Source organism: Lepidochelys olivacea (genome assembly GCF_965140295.1).
Source record: "Lepidochelys olivacea isolate rLepOli2 genome assembly, chromosome: 7".
NCBI lineage: Eukaryota > Metazoa > Chordata > Testudines > Cheloniidae > Lepidochelys > Lepidochelys olivacea.
The window spans coordinates 76,858,818-76,878,225 of NC_140417.1; the positions used below are offsets into that span (position 1 = coordinate 76,858,818).

A 19,408-nucleotide genomic window follows, 5' to 3' on the forward strand; every position below is an offset into this window, starting at 1 on the left:
AGTGAGATTCATAGAACAACTCACCCTAAAAACTGTGCACCTGCAGGCCCCATTTCTACCAGTCTACTGGCTAATCCTTCTCCTTCAACCATTGGTGGTGGGCTGGCCAGTTTATGCCTCTTTACCAAACGGCAGGTGATGCGGGTGGGTGCTGTACATTTGCGTGGTGGAATAATAATTCTCATTCCATGATGGCGACTACCCCGCATTGAGCCCCCACGTGCATCAACCATAAAACTAACCAGAAAACTGTAGAGAAAGGGAGAACATGTCATTAAAATGGTCAGAAATCAAACAAGGAAAACTTCATGTAAATCAGGAAGAGTCTAATAGAATAAAATATTATGATGAAAGCATCAGCTAACATGATAGTTAAGAAACAAATGCCCCCTATGCCATAACTGTTAGCAGGATTCTTTAAATTTAATGATAAATTTAAACAATAATCAACAAACTCACACATTTCTAATGGTCTAGTAGCATAATGATGGGAAGATTCAAGTACTACTGAATATTTAGGGGGAAAAAACCCAGGGTTAAAGAGAGTATGTATACAGTTACGTAAATTATTAGTGTATTATTAGTTCATTAAAATGGTTCTTTATTACTAAATGTTCCGCGACACTCTATAATTCAAAATAGCAATGTCCCACATGCACAAGACAACTAATCAGTACAGGCTAAGGACAACAGAAATCCATGTTTTTATATTTGGATCTCAGTCTTTCAAAAGCCTTTGGATAAACCCATTTGAAAGCACACTTTCCTACTTTGCCACCTGAACACTGACCCTGTGGGTGTGATGAACAAGGTTATTAAATGGTTCTGGTGAATATGTATGAATCAGAACATCAAGCATACAATTTTCTGTACATTTCTAACACTCTAAAATCAATTATTCCACCACTCTTCATATTGACATGGATGTCTGTTGTAAACAGGTTAGGCTACAGGGAATATTGTGTTTTGTCTCTCTAAAGCCTTGTCTCTCGTGTGTTTTTTCCAGGTTTCTGTAGCTTTGTAAATAATTAAAAGGAAATCAGTTCTGTATATCAGAAACTGCAATGTAAAAAAACTTTAAAACTTTCTAAAAATGGGAGATATTAAAATATAATTTATTTTAACATTAAACACAAACTCTAAATGTATTATTTATTTCATTTTATAAGATATTAAATTTATTAATCCTAAATCTCTAAATGCTCTTGACACAAATGACAAAAACACAAGAAGTAGATGCTAGTCCCAGAGCAGACAGCAGACCCTGACCTCCTACTTAGTTCCGTGAATAGGTTTTTCAGTCAGCTAAGCGATTTTGTTTTTGTTATTGTTGTTCAGGACTCCAACTATTATTTTATTTATAAAGCACCCTATATCTGCATATTTTATATTTAATAATTATTATTGGCTATCTAAGTTCAATTAGAAATTCACAGAAATTGGGAGCCCAAATCCCTTCAGTGGCTCTGCAATACCATCCCACCCCTCCAAATATAATGCAATGCAATTTCTTGATTACCACGCTATCTTTAAACAGAACTTGCAGTAGCGGATCTACATGTCTGGTGCATGGTTTATAAATTAACTCTCCATACAAATAACGTTTTGTTTGTTTCCTTATGTGTGATGTACAAACCCTGAAGTAGCTGTTAATTTAATTCCATGATTCCAGCTTTCTCCATGCTGTGGCTAATACTTCCTGCACTTAAGGATTAAACCTTAAAATAATTAACAGATGAATCCATTCAGCTTTGTAGTTCTGGCAATTTAGCTTTCTTCTAGTGAGAACAAGAGCTATAAATTTAATCCATAGAAGGGCAAGAGCCTCTTGAAGCCATGGAGACTGTTGTTCACTGGGAAAGGTCACACAGAGCACTGGGAACTACAGATGATAGCTTCTGTATGATACTGATATTTCCTTTTGATTACAGACAAAATATCAAAAGTAAGAGCTAAACTGTACAGCCCAATCCTGAAAATTCTCCATACTCAGAATTCTTAGTGATTTCAGTGGGAGAAGTCTGCACAAAATTGGTGAACAAACAGGCCCTTGTATTTCTTGATTTATAGGACATAAATTGACAGGCAAGGAAACAGCAAATATGTGGAGTAGAAAAACAAAATGGTCATGTTGTGTTATAGGTAAATCAATTACCTTGTTTTTTTTCAAGCTGAAGAAAAAAGGATTACATAGGATGGGAAGGTGATGAACTTTCCATAGGTTCACACTACCTTTACTTACTGTTTCATGAGGTTTGAGGCCTGTAATACAGTAGCAAAGTGTGGAATACTGATTCACCTTATTTTACATGCTCTTCATATAAGTAGATATAGACTCAACCCTCCATATCAGATCAGAACCCCATAACTCTGTGGGACCTGAGGTCTGGATCAGAACTTTGCAAGTGGGCTCATCCCTACATACTGTAAAAGCAGTCAACTTTTGTTTACATGGAATGGGAGATAAATACATCTGAGACTGAAAAGTCCTCATAAAATAGCTAATCAAACATTTTCTATAAGTTTTAGATCTGTATGTCAATAAAAGTACTTCAGAAGTTTAAAATATCTGATAATAAAACATCTGATGATAATCCTTAATACTGACAACTTAAATTCATTTTCCACCTTTATAATGATTTGGGTGAAAAACTCTCTTTATATCAAAATCTGCATACTTAAATGCACTAAAGTACATTTCAATGGATCCACCTATTAATCAGTTCCTATTTGTGATTCCAATATATAGTTATAACAAACATGTTTTATTTTTAGATCCTATATTTTCTCTCTACAATACTATTTTATCTTTTTTTTCTTTACCTACTGTTTTTGACAGTATCAACTAACTAATGAAAAATTACAATGAAATTAGACCTTTGGGTCAGTGAGTTAATTCTTCATCTATTGGCTTTAAACTTATTTGACTTTGTGAGGTTGAAGTCAATAGTAGAATACTATGTATGCTAACATAAGGCTCTAACCAACAAGCTCTGAAGATGCTAGAAGCTTTGCTTATCACCTTCCATAGAGCACTTATGTTTTCCAACTGTGATTTATCTTAAATATCCCATTTCCTGCCCTACATGTTTATGTTGCTCTTGCTTCCTAAGATTGCTCTATCTGGTAGATGGCCAACACTGATATCAGTAGGATTCCACAGAGCACACTCAGGGAAATGTCTATGGCATGATCTTCAAATCTAATGGGCAGTAAGCCAGCTGCTGACAAGCTGTGAAAAGGTTTCAGGGAGTATTGCCATTAAAATTTACAAAACAAAGTAAAATATTAAGCAAGGGCACACAGACCTTGGTCACAGAGAGGGAAATATTAAGTGGCCTCTTTTACGGTTTTGCTTTGTTTGCCTTTTTAGGTTTCCCTGATTTTTTCCACCTAAAAGTATGAGGCTAATTCAGATTAAATATGTGTACACAGAGAGAAGAGGCAGCCAAGTGGAACAGAACTGTTGTCGCTGTTCACCCATAACCTGAGAGAGGTACTGTTTGTGAATACGGCGCTGAGGGAGTTGCTGAAGGGCATACTGCTACAGGGCTGGAGTTCCAAGGGAATTTGCCTCTGAGTTTTGGCAAGGGTGGTCCCTGGCATGGTTGCTTCACATCTCATACAGGTTATTCCTACACTGGTGTGTTGTACCACAGATAGGAAAACTGTCCATCATGTATGCAGATACTTGTATATTTTAATCCAATTCTTAGTTAATATAACAAAAGATATTCATATAATCAAACAATCCCATACGAAGGGAAAGATTAAGGCAATGTTATTCACCTGATTGATATGCTACACTTGAACAGTGCATTAGTGGGCAAACCCAAGCAGGATCAAAAAGAGCACACGCTATAAGCAGTTACCAAATACAGTACTAAGCCTTAACAGACCAATATTTTCACATTGCCGGCTATATGGAAAATGTATTTATTGACAATAACATTTTATTCATTCAGTTTTCAAAGTGGTGATTTTCCCTTTTAAAAACGTAATTCTTGTGAATAATATTTTCAAATAAAGCTTCATGCACTGTTTCTATTGAAAGGATTAGTAACTGATGTTTACCTAATTTAAGGCCTGTCTCATAAGGTCAGCTAAATTATGATCTCTAAAATACAAAGCTAAAAGCTAAAGAGTGAACATTTCTACTTTAAAATAAACAAAAGACAGAGGATATAAGAGGATGCACTACAAACATCTACGCACACTTTGACTGTGGACAGAGAGTTGACATAAATAAAACAAAATGAGGATTCACAGAAAGGACATAGTTATCACCTTGAATCATACTGGGGAAGTGGAGAGGAATAGCTGCAAAATAATTTAGAAAGCAAATGGGAAAAATTAATTTAAGATAATTAGAAGCAAGCAACAGAAAATGTCAATAATTAGCCAAAGAAAAGTAACCATCAGAAAAATAATGAAAGCAATGCATTTGAGGGCCAACTTTAAAAATGTTTTGGCTTCCATTTTATATATATCATGTTTTGTAATACACAATACGCTGTACACTGAAAAAAATATTTCCCATTAATTTAAGGGTCATGTCTCCTCTCAGTATTGGCCTATAACTTCTATTAGCATTCCTGGGAGTTGCATGAGTGCTTGGAGAACTGAAAAGACGCCATATGCTTTTGTGCTTACCATAGATCAACACAGAATTTAATGGGTTCTTTCAATTTGTGTTATACCCACAAGCATGCTTCACTGTGTATCTTGGAAAATCAACTATTGTGCTTGCATACAGCAGTTGTTTTCCAAAGTACAGTATATGAAGATATATATAGCTAAGCATTTGAAAAAGATGTAACTCCTGTAAGCCATTCATTAAATTTCTCTTCAAATTGAATTTTTAAAAGTTTATAGATACGGGAATGCACTGTGCTTAATCTAACGTATGGTACATTTACAGCCTAGGATCCAGGTCTTCTGTGTTCATTATTATAATAAGAAACACAGAAGATTCTTTCACTGAGCCAAGGAAACCAAGGGTTCAAAAGATGCAACATGCAGACATGGGGAGAAGTGGGTATACAGGGTTACACCTGAAAAATTTAAGTAATAAAATCATATGTTGTTTACTCCACCAAATTTGTGCTTTACCCATCTATAGATGCAGGTTTCTTGGCAGATTTCTGAGCTGTGTAATGATTATTAAGGGAAAGATGCAAAGCACACACTGGTAGAAAGATTTACCTAAACTCAAAGAACAACATGAAAAAAAACCCCTTGGCTTAAAATGAGAAAAACCAGAAGATTCTAAATTAATGCCATAATTCCCTCCTTTGCAAATGTTCAGTGATTTGGAGCTAGATCTTCCATTCCTTGCACACCAAAATCTCCCCCCCCCCTTTCTTTTTGGTGAACTAAGAACATGGGACAAATTTTAGATAATTTCTTCTGAGTTTGTGTATGTGAGGGAAAGGGATAGCCAAGAGGGAGATGATCGTGCCTTGCTCTCCCTAATCTGGGAGCACAAAGTTGGCAAGTACTCTGCAGATAGAGTTGTAGAGGGACACTCTAAGACATGGCTGGGAATTTTAGATATGCAAAGAATGCAGGGTCAAGCCCATGCAAAATTGTCCATGATTGTTAGGGCCTCTGCAGGAGGGCAATTTCAGCTAAAATAACAATACTAATGGGTAAATTTTTAGTCTTAGATCTGAATCTCCTTGAAGCTCTGACTTCAACGTTAAGCACATGCTCAGGTACTTTGCTGGATTGGGACCTATAATTCTACCTGTTAGTCCTCATCTTTTATATTTGTACTCTGCTTAGGTACATGCTTAAGTGCTTGGCTGAACTGGGACCTTATCCTTAACTCTGAATCTCTTGGAGCTTGTTGGTTTAAATGCACCGTTTACATTATAAGTGAAGCTAGTCAAAAATGTATGTGTGTGAGGAGGGAGCGGGCAGAAATCAGTGAAAAGGAATACAGGATTTTGTCTCCTGTTCTTGTTGAAAATTTTACTACAAATATTGTTATTAGGTAATCTTATGTGTGATACAGAATTCCCTTTGGTTATTTATACTTTTTAACTGGAAAATTCTACAATATGCATTTCAAATATCACCCATATCTCAATTACTTGTGGTACCATTAAGTAACACTGTACTAATAGTGATGCTTTATTGGTAAGTGAATCGTGTAATTAACATCAAAAGAATTTTTTGTAGGGGGTGGGAAAAGGGAAGGTTTGGTGCAAATAAAACAAAAGATTAAATTACGAGCTCTCATTTTTTTATGGAAAAGTGAACAGCAAGTGCAGCATAACATCGTTTCTCTAATTTCATATTTAGAATAATGTAATACAACATAACTAAAATCATCCTAAGACATATAAAAGCAAAGCGTAAGCAACAGAAAAAGCAAAACAAGTTTATTACAGGAAGTTCTCTGTGGGATTTCAGCTTTTCCTTGCACCTAAGAAATTAAGCATGGAGGAAAATTTTCATAATGAGATGCAGGACTTGAGCTCACAACTCCTATTAACACTATTGAGAGACCTTTGATTAAATCCCTGCCCGTCTCACAAATTCATGCCCACATCTCAGATGAAACCTTGTGGAAGGCTGAAATACAAGTTTTTCTTTCTATGTAATTCTCGATTTATTTTTGCCCTGTCCCTGTTCTCATTGAAGTCAATGAGAGTTTTGCCATTGGCTTTAACTGGAGGAGGACTGGAACTATTACCAGCAATTTCAGTAGGTTATAATGTCGACATAACAGTACAGTTTCACACTTAATGACAAAGGAAATCTGTTAAATGACCTACCCAGAATGGATGGGACTTGAGACAAGGTTAACATTGTCCAAGGTGTCTGCAGCCCAGCTATAATGTCTGAGAGAATCAGAATCAAATTCCCTTGGAAATGTCAGGTGCTTCAAAAAGATAAACAAACAGATATTTAAAATCAGCATGAAAAAGTCAAACATTTCTGCCCAGCACATCTCAACTCAATTTTACAGTTAGAATTACTTCCTCTGCACACACTCCTGCTGACATTTCTCTGCTCTAGCAGCAGCAAATTACTGACTTTGGAACATAGAATTCTCAAAGCAGGTTCCCACAGCTCTCTAAGTTTCCTTTTTCCTGCTTTTGCTCCATCCCTAATTACAGCTCTCTCTCGCACACTTTTGTCCAATCTGTGTTTACATGCAAGGTCAAGAAAAAGCTATGGAAAACTGCTTGCTTGTGCAGAAAATTCCTGGGAAATCCACCCAGGGTTAAGTCTTGTAATCTGGGCCAACCCAAGGGGTTGGGTATGGCAGGCCCAGGAACATACGCGTACCCTAATCTGCTGGGGTATGCTCCCCCTGGCTCTGCCAAGGCCCCCCCCCACTCCACTCCTTCTCCCAAGGCCCCACCCCCATCCTGCCTCTTCCCATCCCTGCCTCTTCCCCGCCCAGTTCTGCCCTCTCCCCAAAGCTCCCTTCACAACCAGCACCTCCCAATGCCACAAAACATGTGATCCACAGCAGACAGAAGGCACTGGGAGGGAGTGGAAGGTGCTGATCAGAGGGGCTGCCGGCGGGTAGGAGGCGCTGGGGGAGGGGGAGGTTCTGGTAGGGGGGCTCCCCCCCCCCCAACCTGCCACTTGCCTCCCCGTTCGCCTCCTCAGCCCGCTCACCCGCCTCACCTTCCCACCTGCCTCCTCACAATGTTATCGAAGCGTGGAGCCCCCCAAAGCACTGGGCCTGGAGCGGTCACCCCGATTTGCCGTACCCAAGGAACGCCTCTGCTTGTAATCCTTACTTGGGCAAAGCTCCTATTGACTTAACTGGATGTTTAGCTTGCGTTAGAACTGCAGGATCAGGCCTTCAGTGTGCCAACCTATGGTGGGATGGAGTATTTGCTTTCTGTATCGGTTGAGTTATCCTGGGAATTTTTTATGAAAGGCTGTTTCCCCTAGTCACGCACTTAAACATTGTTTAACTCTGCACAGTATTGGCCCCCTACAGTCATAATTAAGGCTACGTTTTAGTCACAGCTATTTTTAATAAAAGTCATGGACAGGTCATGGGCAGTAAACAAAAATTCATGGCCCCTGACCTCTCCATGACTTTTACTATGTACCTCTGACTAAAACTGGGGGGGGGGGAGGCAGAGATCATGCTCGGGGGGGACACGTCCCGGGGGGCACTGTGGGTGTTTGGGGGAGAGCGCAGATGCTTTGGTGCTTGGGGGCGGGCGCTGCAAGTGCTGGGGGTGGGGGCGGGGAGGAGGATGGCCGAGAGGGTGCCACAGGTGCTTGGGGGGGGCAGTCCGGGGGCACTGTGGGGGAGGTTTGGCGTGGTTGGGGCAGGCTCCCTACCCAGCTCCTGAATTCCACATGCTGCCTCCACTCTGCCCCAAGCCCTGGTTCTGTAACTCCCATTGGCTGGGAACCACGGCTAATGGGAGCTGCGGGGGTAGTGCCTGTGGGCAGAGGCAGCAAGTGGCGCTAGGAGCTGAGGGAGGGGAGTTCCTGTTGCTCTTCCGGGGAGTCCAGCACCCCAACCCCCAGCTCCCCCCCGCAAACTCCTGCTACTGGGCGGTGGGGCGAGACTGCCTCAGCAGCAGCTGGTGCAACTGGCCCATGGGCTGCCTAAATTGTCAGGTGGCTCCCGGGGCAGTTGCACCAGCTGCTGCAGAAGTCACGGAAACAGTGACAAACACAGAGCCTTAGTCATAATTGAATTACATAGCTTGTCAAATATTGATAAGTCAATCAAACTAGAATAACACTGACAGACTTTCAGCTGGGCCCCTAAAGTGTTACTGCATCACAGAGAAAAATTGTCCTTTTTGCAGGAATTAAGTAGAACTCAAAAGAACTTTCTCTTCAGGGCAGTAACTCATTTCAGTTTTCACCATCCCATATAGATGCATTTTGGGGACAATGCCTTGTCATGGTTCTATAGATTCTTTCGCATTGTGTTGGTGAAGTGCACCACGGCTGAACTTTTTTTTTAAAACCAGTTATACCATTTAAATCATCAAATACTGCATGGGCATATTTCCTGAGAGGAATGCAAATGATGTGAATGCCACTAAAACACGCAGGAAGCACTGTCAGACATCAATCTAAGTCAGGGGTGGGCAAACTTTTTGAACTGAGGGCCACATCCGGGTATGGAAATTGTATGGTGGGCCATGAATGCTCATGAAATTGGGCGTTGGGGTGTGGGAGACGGTGAGAATTCCGGCTGGAGGCGCGGGCTCTGGGGTAGGGCCAAAAATGAGGAGTTCAGGGTGTGGGAAGAGGCTCAGGGCTGGAGCAGGAGGTTGGGACGTGGGCTCTGGGTGGGGATGAGGGGTTGGGGGTGCAGAAGGGTGGGAGGGGGATCAGGGCTGGGGCAGGGGGTTGGGGCATAGGAGGGGGCTAGGGGTGCAGGCTCCAGGTGGCGCTTACCTCAAGCAGCTCCCGGAAGCAGGGGCATGTCCTTCCATCGGCTCCTATGCGGAGGCGTGACCAGGCAGCTCTGTGCGCTGCCCCGTCTGCAGGTGCCACCCCTGCAGCTCCCGTTGGCCACGGTTCCTGGACAATGGAAGCTCTGGAGGCAGCGCTTGGGGTGGGGCAGCATGCAGAGCCCCCTGGGTGCCCCTATGTGTAGGAGCTGGAGGTGGGACATGCTACTGCTTCCAGGAGCCGCACGGAGCGGGGCAAGCCTCTGACCCCACTTCCCAGCTGGAGCACCAGAGCGGGGAAAGCCCTGGACCCTGCTCCACAACGGGAGCTCAAGGGTCGGATTAAAACGTCTGAAGGGCTGGACGCGGCCCCCGGGCCATAGTTTGCCCATCCCTGATCTAAGTCAACGTGCTTGTCACTCAGTACCAAAAGAAAAGCCTGTCTAATGGTTGGGTAGATCACTCTGCTCAAAATTTTAGTGCTTCTCATAAATAAAATAGTTCTGGTTGTACCCAAAACATGAATAAAGATAGCAAGTACTTTCTGACTGCACAAATCTGATCTTTTATCTTATGTTTTTCAGACCTAAATCTCATGAACTGCTTTGAACACAAATTACTCAGGTCCAAGCTGAGAAGGAAAACATTTCTGCATTGGGAATAATGCATTGGTTCCTACTTTATATATTGGCATTAAAGGTAATTTTAAAATGAATCCTTTTAAATGGGAATATCAGTTCTAGTCATAAATCCAACAAATACAAGCACAGACGTATGAAAGTCCTCCGCTGAGAAGGTGTCACAAGATAAACAACCAGTAAGTGTTTGTTTTTTGCTTGAACCTGCATTCCTCCTTTTACTCATTTTCAATGTTTTTTTCTTTAAATGTTTCTTGCATTTTGGCTTTGTTTCCAAGAAAGTCAATGCCATAACAACATGTTTAAAAATCTTCAGGGTACAACTTTCCTCTGCCATCTGTCCAACTGTACAACAGACATAGTTTTTGATTTTCTCTTCTTTCAATTAGCTCTTTTATTAGGGCTTCTTTTTTTTTGTAAGATACTTACTTCAGACAACTTGCAATGATTCAAGTAAGCAGACAACAATAATTATGGGCATGTAGCATGCTAAAGTATGGCAAGCGTTGAATATCTACAATATGTTAGCCAGGCCATGGTTCAAGAATGACAAATTAACATTTAATGCAGGCAGTTTCTCTAATCCTTTTCAACAGGGCACTAGTAATTCTTCCATATTCCATGGAGAGGATACATTTTCATCAGGATGCCTTGACTCTCAAGTTCATGTGGAAATGCCAATCCCGTCAATATCTATTACCCTGGATTTATGTGACTTTTAAAAGAAAAATCACAATGATTTATCATATGGTTGTACAGGTATAAAAGCTAAATTAAGGTAAATCCCAAAAGGTTTGTGGTCTGGTTTGAGGTCTAGTAATAAAATGTAGCTAACCCCAATCTGACAGATTATTATTTCAAAATTATGCAAACTGAAATAGCCCAACATTTGTGTATTTAACGTAATGTGTGGGAGGCAACAGGAACAAGGATTTTTTCCACTGTTTTGGGGGAACTGGTGTGAAATTACTGCCCCATCCCAATGGGGAAAAAATCACTGACCAACTCCCACTGGTGAAACATAGCAGGCCAAAATTAGGGAGAAAGCCAAGATTTGATGACAAATGCATCAAAAAACGGGCAGTTAGCAATTTTCCCATTGTCAGCTTAAATACTTGGAGGCACTCAGGGAAACAGTGTCATGGAGCTCTATCCTCCATTACAGCATACATCTTGGAACATAGGTACAGCATAAAAATTTGCCACAGTAAACTAGCAGATGAGAAAATGCCACAATTCCATCATACTTGTGAAGATGGGAGCTACACTCACTGCCACTTTTTTTCTCATTACCCTATGCCCTAAGTAAAATCTGCCCCCCAAACAGCACACATTGCCCTGGATGGAGATGCAAGCCTGCCCATCAGAGCTGCTGTAATACTCCTTGCAAATAGATGTAGTGTTTCCTAGTGTGTGACAGGACAAGGCCAGATGGCTATAGAAAAGTAGTGGGAGATAGATATATTAGCGCCAGGCTAAACAAATCCCTGGTACCAGGATAAGTGAAATGGCAGCTGCTCCAGGTCAATTAAGACACCTGGGACCAATTAAGAACTTTCCAGAAGGCAGGGAGAATGCTAGGTTGCTTGGGACACCTGAAGCCAATCAGGGGCTGGCTGAAACTAGTTAAAAGCCTCCCAGTTAGTCAGGTGAGTGTGCATGTCAGGAGCTGTGGGAGGAAGTTGTGCTGTTGGAGAGACTGAGTAGTACACACCATATCAGGCACAAAGAAGGAGGCCCTGAGGTAAGGGTGAAGTGGCGCTTGAGGAAGTGAGGGCTGCTGTGGAGGAAGTAGCCCAGGGAATTGTACATGTCATGTTTCTAAAAGGTCAGCTACCATAGCTGCTACTATTAGGGTCCCTGGGCTGGAGCCAAGAGTAGAGGGTGGGCCCGGGCTCCTCCCCTTTGCTCCCTGATTAATCACTGAGACTGGGAGACACCAGAGACTGTGCAAGGAAGGATAGCTTCTCCTCACCTCCCTCACTGGCCTATGATGAAAATGGCTCAATAGGCTGTGACCCTTGTTTCTAGAGAGAGAAGGGTTATGTGGAGGGTCACAGTGAGCCTCTGAGGCTAGCGAAATCTGCCAGGAAACGCGGGACCCACGGAGGCAAGGACAGAGCTTTGTCACAACTGCTTTGTCCAGTAATCAGCATATTCTCCAAATAACAAACTCCAGGGAAAGGATCTCTACTGTCTGGTCCATTATTTTCTGAAAAACTGCAGACACCTCCAGTAGGTAATCTGTTTCACTCAAAACAGGTCTCTTGGAAGTATTTACAACCATCAGCATCCTAGATCCTGCGGCCAGGACTGCCTGCAGATAACTTTGAGAGAGGATCAGATTGGTATGCTGTTCCTTCTGTTAGTTGGACACACAGGTCTTAGGCAGCAGGCATCTGTTGATCAAACTCTGGTGGATCATCAAAAATTTGAAATTTCCACAAAGGCAAACAGAACCCTCTGCACCACGGACACGAAATAGTGAACGATACAGAGGATGTTATTTCATCTGCAGTGTCTGCAATTTACCCAGCTGGTACTAGACTTGCGCTGTGTATCCTCTTGCAGTTGAAATCTGGCTCTTACCCTTTTCAATTGACCCTTCTCTGATACAAAGAACCACCACATGCCTTCAACCCATAAAAAATGTTTTACCATTCCCCACACTCAGACAAAGATCTTCATCTTGCCAGGCAGTCCCTTCCTCAAAATGCCAGGATTCTAGCCTCAGGAATAAGGGAGTACATCTCACTCATCATGGAACTGCACTAACACCATAATGTCCACTTAGCCGTAGTCTCTTATCTGGGAAGATGTTAGTACCATATCTGTTTCATTAAGTGACCTCACAGAAACTTTCTGTGGACCAAGAAATATGGTTCAAAGCACTGCTCCCATATCAGTTTAAATCCTGAGTAGCTCCCCATTGACACACAAGATTATCCTACAGGGCGGAGCTAACAGGCTTCTTGTCTGCAGTTTAAATAGTGCTGGTTCCAATACTGACATATGTTGTTAACCATCACTAGTCATCATCTTCCCATTGAGTAAAATCTGTCTGGATTGCCTGCCCACCTGGGCTGTAGAGTCCTTTTCTAAGAATCTTTGCTTCCCACAATTCTGGCAAACTGTACATACAGCATCCCTAGGAGCTCCATGATCCACTACACTGGAAACATGTTGGTGTCTATAACCGCTTGTGTTTTGCGGTAATGCTGTCTCCAACACTATTCAGAATTTTTGCTTCTCTTCATCTTGTATTGGGTGGCCTTATCAGGCGCAGGGTTTCAAGGGTGCATTGCCAAAATTTCACTGATTGCTCCTAAAGGCAGTAATCCTGCTAGTTGCATGACTGCATGGCCTTGCTGTGTGATATGAGAGGTGCAGCAAACTATGATCCTTTCTCCCAGGAGAGCTTACCCAAACAGGAGTGATTCAGCAACCACCTGTGAAGTCCTACATAGTGGATAGACTGGTTAATGTAGGCTATCTTCTCCAGAGGCTGATTTGAGAGCCTGCCATTGTGAAGTAAATAATTCTGAAGAGAGAATCATTCAGATTCTGACTGACCTGTCTACATCTGTGGTAGCACAGCAGGACCCTGATGGAAGAGAGACTTGAACTCTCTCCTTGTATTAGGCTGGTGTTGCACAAGATGCTTTGGACCCATGTCTTTTGTTATTGATGAAGACTAGAATCATAGAATATCAGGGTTGGAAGGGACCTCAGGAGGTCATCTAGTCCAACCCCTGCTCAAAAGCAGGACCAATCCCCAATTAAGTCATCCCAGCCAGGGCTTTGTCAAGCCTGACCTTAAAAACTTCTAAGGAAGGAGATTCCACCACCTCCCTAGGCAACGCATTCCAGTGTTTTACCACCCTCCTAGTGAAAAAGTTTTTCCTAATATCCAACCTAAACCTCCCCCACTGCAACTTGAGACCATTACTCCTTGTCCTGTCATCTTCCACCACTGAGAATAGTCTAGAACCATCCTCTCTGGAACTACCTCTCAGGTAGTTGAAAGCAGCTATCAAATCCCCCCTCATTCTTCTCTTCCGCAGACTAAACAATCCCAGTTCCCTCAGCCTCTCCTCATAACTCATGTGTTCCAGACCCCTAATCATTTTTGTTGCCCTTCGCTGGACTCTCTCCAATTTATCCACATCCTTCTTGTAGTGTGGGGCCCAAAACTGGACACAGTACTCCAGATGAGGCCTCACCAATGTCGAATCGAGGGGGACGATCACGTCCCTCGATCTGCTGGCTATGCCCCTACTTATACATCCCAAAATGCCATTGGCCTTCTTGGCAACAAGGGCACACTGCTGACTCATATCCAGCTTCTCGTCCACTGTCACCCCTAGGTCCTTTTCCGCAGAACTACTGCCTAGCCATTCGGTCCCTAGTCTGTAGCTGTGCATTGGGTTCTTCCGTCCTAAGTGCAGGACCCTGCACTTATCCTTATTGAACCTCATCAGATTTCTTTTGGCCCAATCCTCCAATTTGTCTAGGTCCCTCTGTATCCTATCCCTGCCCTCCAGCGTATCTACCACTCCTCCCAGTTTAGTATCATCCGCAAATTTGCTGAGAGTGCAATCCACACCATCCTCCAGATCATTTATGAAGATATTGAACAAAACCGGCCCCAGGACCGACCCCTGGGGCACTCCACTAAACACCGGCTGCCAACTAGACATGGAGCCATTGATCACTACCCGTTGAGCCCGACAATCTAGCTAACTTTCTACCCACCTTATAATGCATTCATCCAGCCCATACTAACAGGGAAGTATTGGGCCCAATGTTGGTGGAGATTGTCAAGGCCTCCATTAAGAAGGTCCAACAGGTCTTAGAGGGCTTCAGAAACTTCTCTCAAGAAACAACCACTCGATGCTGACAATCACACCTGCTATGGACTGATTTTTAAACTTCCATATCTGGGATGGCTCTTGATTTTCATCTGCTCCTACATGATCTTAGGAAGAACTGACTATGGTGGTTTTTCTCCATTTGCATCCATCCAAGAGGCCATGACCCTCTCTGTCAAGTGCAGACCTTGATGCGGTAATTCATGCCATTTTCACTGCAAAATTATAATATGGTAATGAGCTCTGCATAGGACTACACTTTACATGCACTCAAACAGGAAGATGCTGCGGAAGAATGTGGCTCTTTGCTAAGTGCTGTATCTCAGCATATGCACACAGCACGAAAAATTAAAGACTCTGCACTGCCTTTCTGTTGGTTTCCAGGTGGAGTTTAAGGTGTAAGTTTTGACCTATAAAGCTCTTTGTGGCTTGTATACCTGAGACACCAAACTTTTTTTCTGCTGCAGCAAAGATCAGCTGGAACTCCACTGGTATATGCCAACTGCTAGTAGGATGTTCTTTTTGTGGGCCCCTTACCCTCAGAATAACCTTCTTCCACTGTGGCCAAAATAGCCCAAATATGTCGACCTAAGCCCTTTGATTTTGGCAGATGTTGAGGCAGGGGTGAGGTTTGAGGGGAGTCAGGTGGAGGTGAGGATTTGTATTTCAGGACTAGAGTTTTGCAGGAACCATGATGGGAAATTCTGATTTTGTTGGAATGACTTCTTTTATACAGAAAAATGTTGGTTTGTTACTGCTGTTTTCATCATGACAGGATCGTGCTTTTAATCATCTGTCAATGGTGCAGAGAACCTGGAATGGACATTCTTTTTATGTTGTAATTGAAGTAGATAGATGTGCAGTTGGAATCAAATATCTGGTTATCATCAAAGTGATTCACATTCTTCCCAAACTGACAATAATAATCACACTCTGGATCCTTTCCTGGTCATAACAAAAGTCCTAAGAGCAATTTAATTTAAATTAAAGTAACATTCCATATTAGATTTTCAGGAAGACCTCAGTCTGGCCTCTGTCTTAGAGGGCACAAAATTCTACTTGCATGAATTGTATTCATTATTACAAAACTGAAATCACAAAAATGAAGATTAAACATGAAAAGTAGCCTTTACTGCGGTGGTCACCAACCAGTTGATCGTGATCAACTGGTCGATCCTAGAGGATCTCCCAGTCGATCGCGATCTCCAGTGGCACAGCAGGGCTGCCACTAAGGCAGGCTCCCTGCCTGCCCCAGCCCCACGACGCTCATGGAAGCAGCCAGCTCCTGCTCCTGAACTCCCTCCCAGAGCCCGCACCCCCTTCTGCACCTCAACGCTCTGCCCCAGCCTGGAGCCTCCTTTTGCACCCAAACTCCCACCCAGAACTTGCACCTCTCACCCCCTCCTGCATCCCAACCCTCTGCCCCAGGCTCAGTCCAGAGTCCCCTCCCACACTGTGAACAACCTCGACCCCAGCCCAGAGCCCACACCCCCTCCCAAACCCCAACTCCCTACCCCAGCCCAGTGAAAGTGAGTGAGGGTAGGGGAGAGTGAGAGACTGGAGGGGAGGGGGCAAATGGAGTGAGTGGGGCAGGGCTTTGGGGAAGAGGCAGGGCCTCAGGGAAGGGGCGGGGTAGATCCTGGGTTGCCCTTAAATTCAAAAATTGATCTTGGGCATAAAAGTTTGGAGATCAATGCTTTACAGTATTGCTCAGTATCAGCATTAATGAGCGCTCCAGATTTGCTGCTGTTTAATCCAAGAACTTAGACCTGTGTGAGATCCCCCAGAAAAAGTAGAGTCTATGACAGCATATGCAGAATAGAGTTTGCCTCAAAAGTACAATTACCCAATATTCTTCACAACAGATCTAAGACACAATTACTGGTAAGTTATGCTTCATTTTCTAGTTCTTCTTTGTAATGCACAGTAGGTTAATGGAGCACAACTACCTCCTTTAATACTTGTTTAACAATCAAAAGTGGGACTTAAGTGGTGTGTGCTGGTCTTCTGAACAGGGGTCAATTTCACCCTAAGTGCATGAATAAAAATCTGCTGGATCAGACCTCAAGTATTATGAAGATAATTCACAATACAACTATGCTATTCTTTTACCCCAAAACTGACATGAAAATTTCTATTCAACTTCTGAACAAATCTATGTGATTTTAAATTTTTTAAAAGTCTGTTTAGCAAATTCTGAGAACTCATAAAACAAAGCAAACACCATCTAGATATAACCACTATTAACTTTTTAAAGTTCTTTCCCACACTGTAAGCAGCTCTAGATTCAACTTTTGTTAAATTAATCATTATACAAACTTTCAAACTATGTTAAAAGTTAGTGAAAATAGCTTCATCATAACCACAAGGCCAAATTCTTCCCTTTGGATGCATGTGAGGGAAATCAAGGGCATCCCACAAGTTCACAAATGGCACATGGTTTATATTACTGCATAAAAAGGCTAGAGTAACACATGTGGACATAGGGATTAATCCTGCAAGCTGCTGAGTACTTTGGCCCAAACCCTACAAAACATTTAAGGGCATGCTTAACTACACAAGTAGTTTCATTGACTTCAATGGGGCTACTCACATGCTCACCGTTAATTATGTGCTTACATGCTTTGCTGGATCAGGACCAGAGTACTCAGCTTCTTGCAAGATCAAGCCCACAATCGAGCAAATCCTTCAGTCCTTATTTCAACCCCTTTCTTCCCCCATTCAGGTTAATGGACATGGTAGTGGTCTCAGTAAGCATTATGAAAAGACTGAAGAACGTGGCCTTATATAGATAAAACATAAACAGTAGCCAGGTGGTACATAGCACATACCGGATCCTTTGATGGTACCAGCAATTCTTCAATCATCATGCTGTCTCGTGCATAGGAACTTCTGTTCAGAGTGTAGGACCTATCCGAACTGAAGGAGCGGAGGCTGTTGTATTTTACAATTTACCATAGAACATGTAGATGACAATGGGATGAACAAAAAAAAATTAATACATGCAACTTCCAGGGAAATGCAAAAGATGATAAAATATACATAATCTCTGAAGTAGAATAAATGAGACATTAAAAAAAATGAATATTCAACTTTTTACAATGTTATTTTCTTTTCTATCATACTCAAAATCAATAGTCCCAATGAATGCTTGCTTATTGCTTTTCTGTTCGGATTGAGATTAAATCTATGGAAAAATATATTCAGATATTTATGCTAGTTCTGAAAAATGTCCAAAACACTTTTAGGCCCTGATCCTGCAACTAACTCCATGAGGGTGGATCCTGACCTCACTGGGGTTCTGCATATGTGCTGGCTCTGTCACATTGATCAAACTGCAGAATCAGGTTCAATTTTCAGAGTTTGTCTCAGCTTTTTGGGGCTGAGCTACTTTTAACTTTATTATGAAAACCCTATTTATTCATTTTTCTACTAATAAAAAAAATAGTAATTTGTAAAAAAGGTTCCTTGTTCACAATTAAAGAGTGAGGAAATATATTAGTTTTTGTGTTTTTTTGGATGTTAAACACTTTGGAAATTAAGAATGACAAATCTGAGTATGCTGTGACTAAAGAAAATAAATGTGTGCGTATATTTAGCCCTGGAAGATACATATAGTATGTGTTAGAAAACATGCTACAAGTTGAGACATGCTTGCTAGGTCACTAAAAAAAATTCAAACAAAAAACCAGCATCTAGAAAGATGAATATGATTTTAAACAAGTAATTTTTTTTCAATTTAAAGCGCTACAATTTATTACATGCACCTTGTACTTGTTACTAGAACTTTTCTAAGTTCCTCAAAATATTCATTAAATTTCTCATTATACTGCACCCTGCTAATTTTAATGGAATCAAAATTGGAACCTTTATTATTATAAGCATACATTAATTAAACTTTTTAAATTATAAAGGGTGTAACGAAATCATGTCATATTTGTTATGTCACCATAAAAAAGAATATTTTCTAATATTAAACACAAAAAGGCATGCCACTTCACAATGCTGAGTAAAATGAAAATGAGCAATGGCAATAGCAGAGAAATGTCATGAAAGTGTCACGCCTTCTTACCTGATTTTAGGACTATTTAAGAAATTTATAGGGGAAAAGAAACAGAAGAAATAGAAAGCGAGGAATCAGACTGGAAAAAGCAAAATGCTATGGCTGGATGACATATTTAATGTATTTTTTTCTTAATGTTACACTCAGAATCAATAATAGGATAAAGTCACAGTGGGCTTTTTGCTAAATGTAATAAATTACATGAAAAGACATTATATATTTGTCTCCTCTGAGCATAACATACACATATGCAGATGTAAAAATGAGTTACACAGAAACAAAGAATAATGATGCTGTTAAAATCAGAAGTATGAAAGCCTTAGAATTCTCTCAAGTGAAGAAAAAAAAAAAGAGGTAAAATTCCATTCTTAGATATAGAAGATAGATCTCACCTTGGATATTCTGCTTTCCCACTCACCTGAATGGAAATTACAC

General features: G+C 41.6%; 1 protein-coding gene across 2 annotated transcripts in view; it reads right to left on the reverse strand.

The window, feature by feature from the left end:
• Positions 1-19,408, reverse strand: part of ANK3 (ankyrin 3) — a 455,299-nt gene that overhangs the window by 65,336 nt on the left and 370,555 nt on the right. For both annotated transcript variants that reach the window (XM_084635421.1, XM_084635422.1), the window contains exons 24-26: positions 17,742-17,844; positions 6,786-6,892; positions 25-249 (exon numbers count right to left, since the gene is read on the reverse strand). In XM_084635421.1, the coding sequence (XP_084491547.1) occupies positions 25-249; positions 6,786-6,892; positions 17,742-17,844 (435 nt within the window). The remainder of the gene's footprint in view (positions 1-24; positions 250-6,785; positions 6,893-17,741; positions 17,845-19,408) is intronic.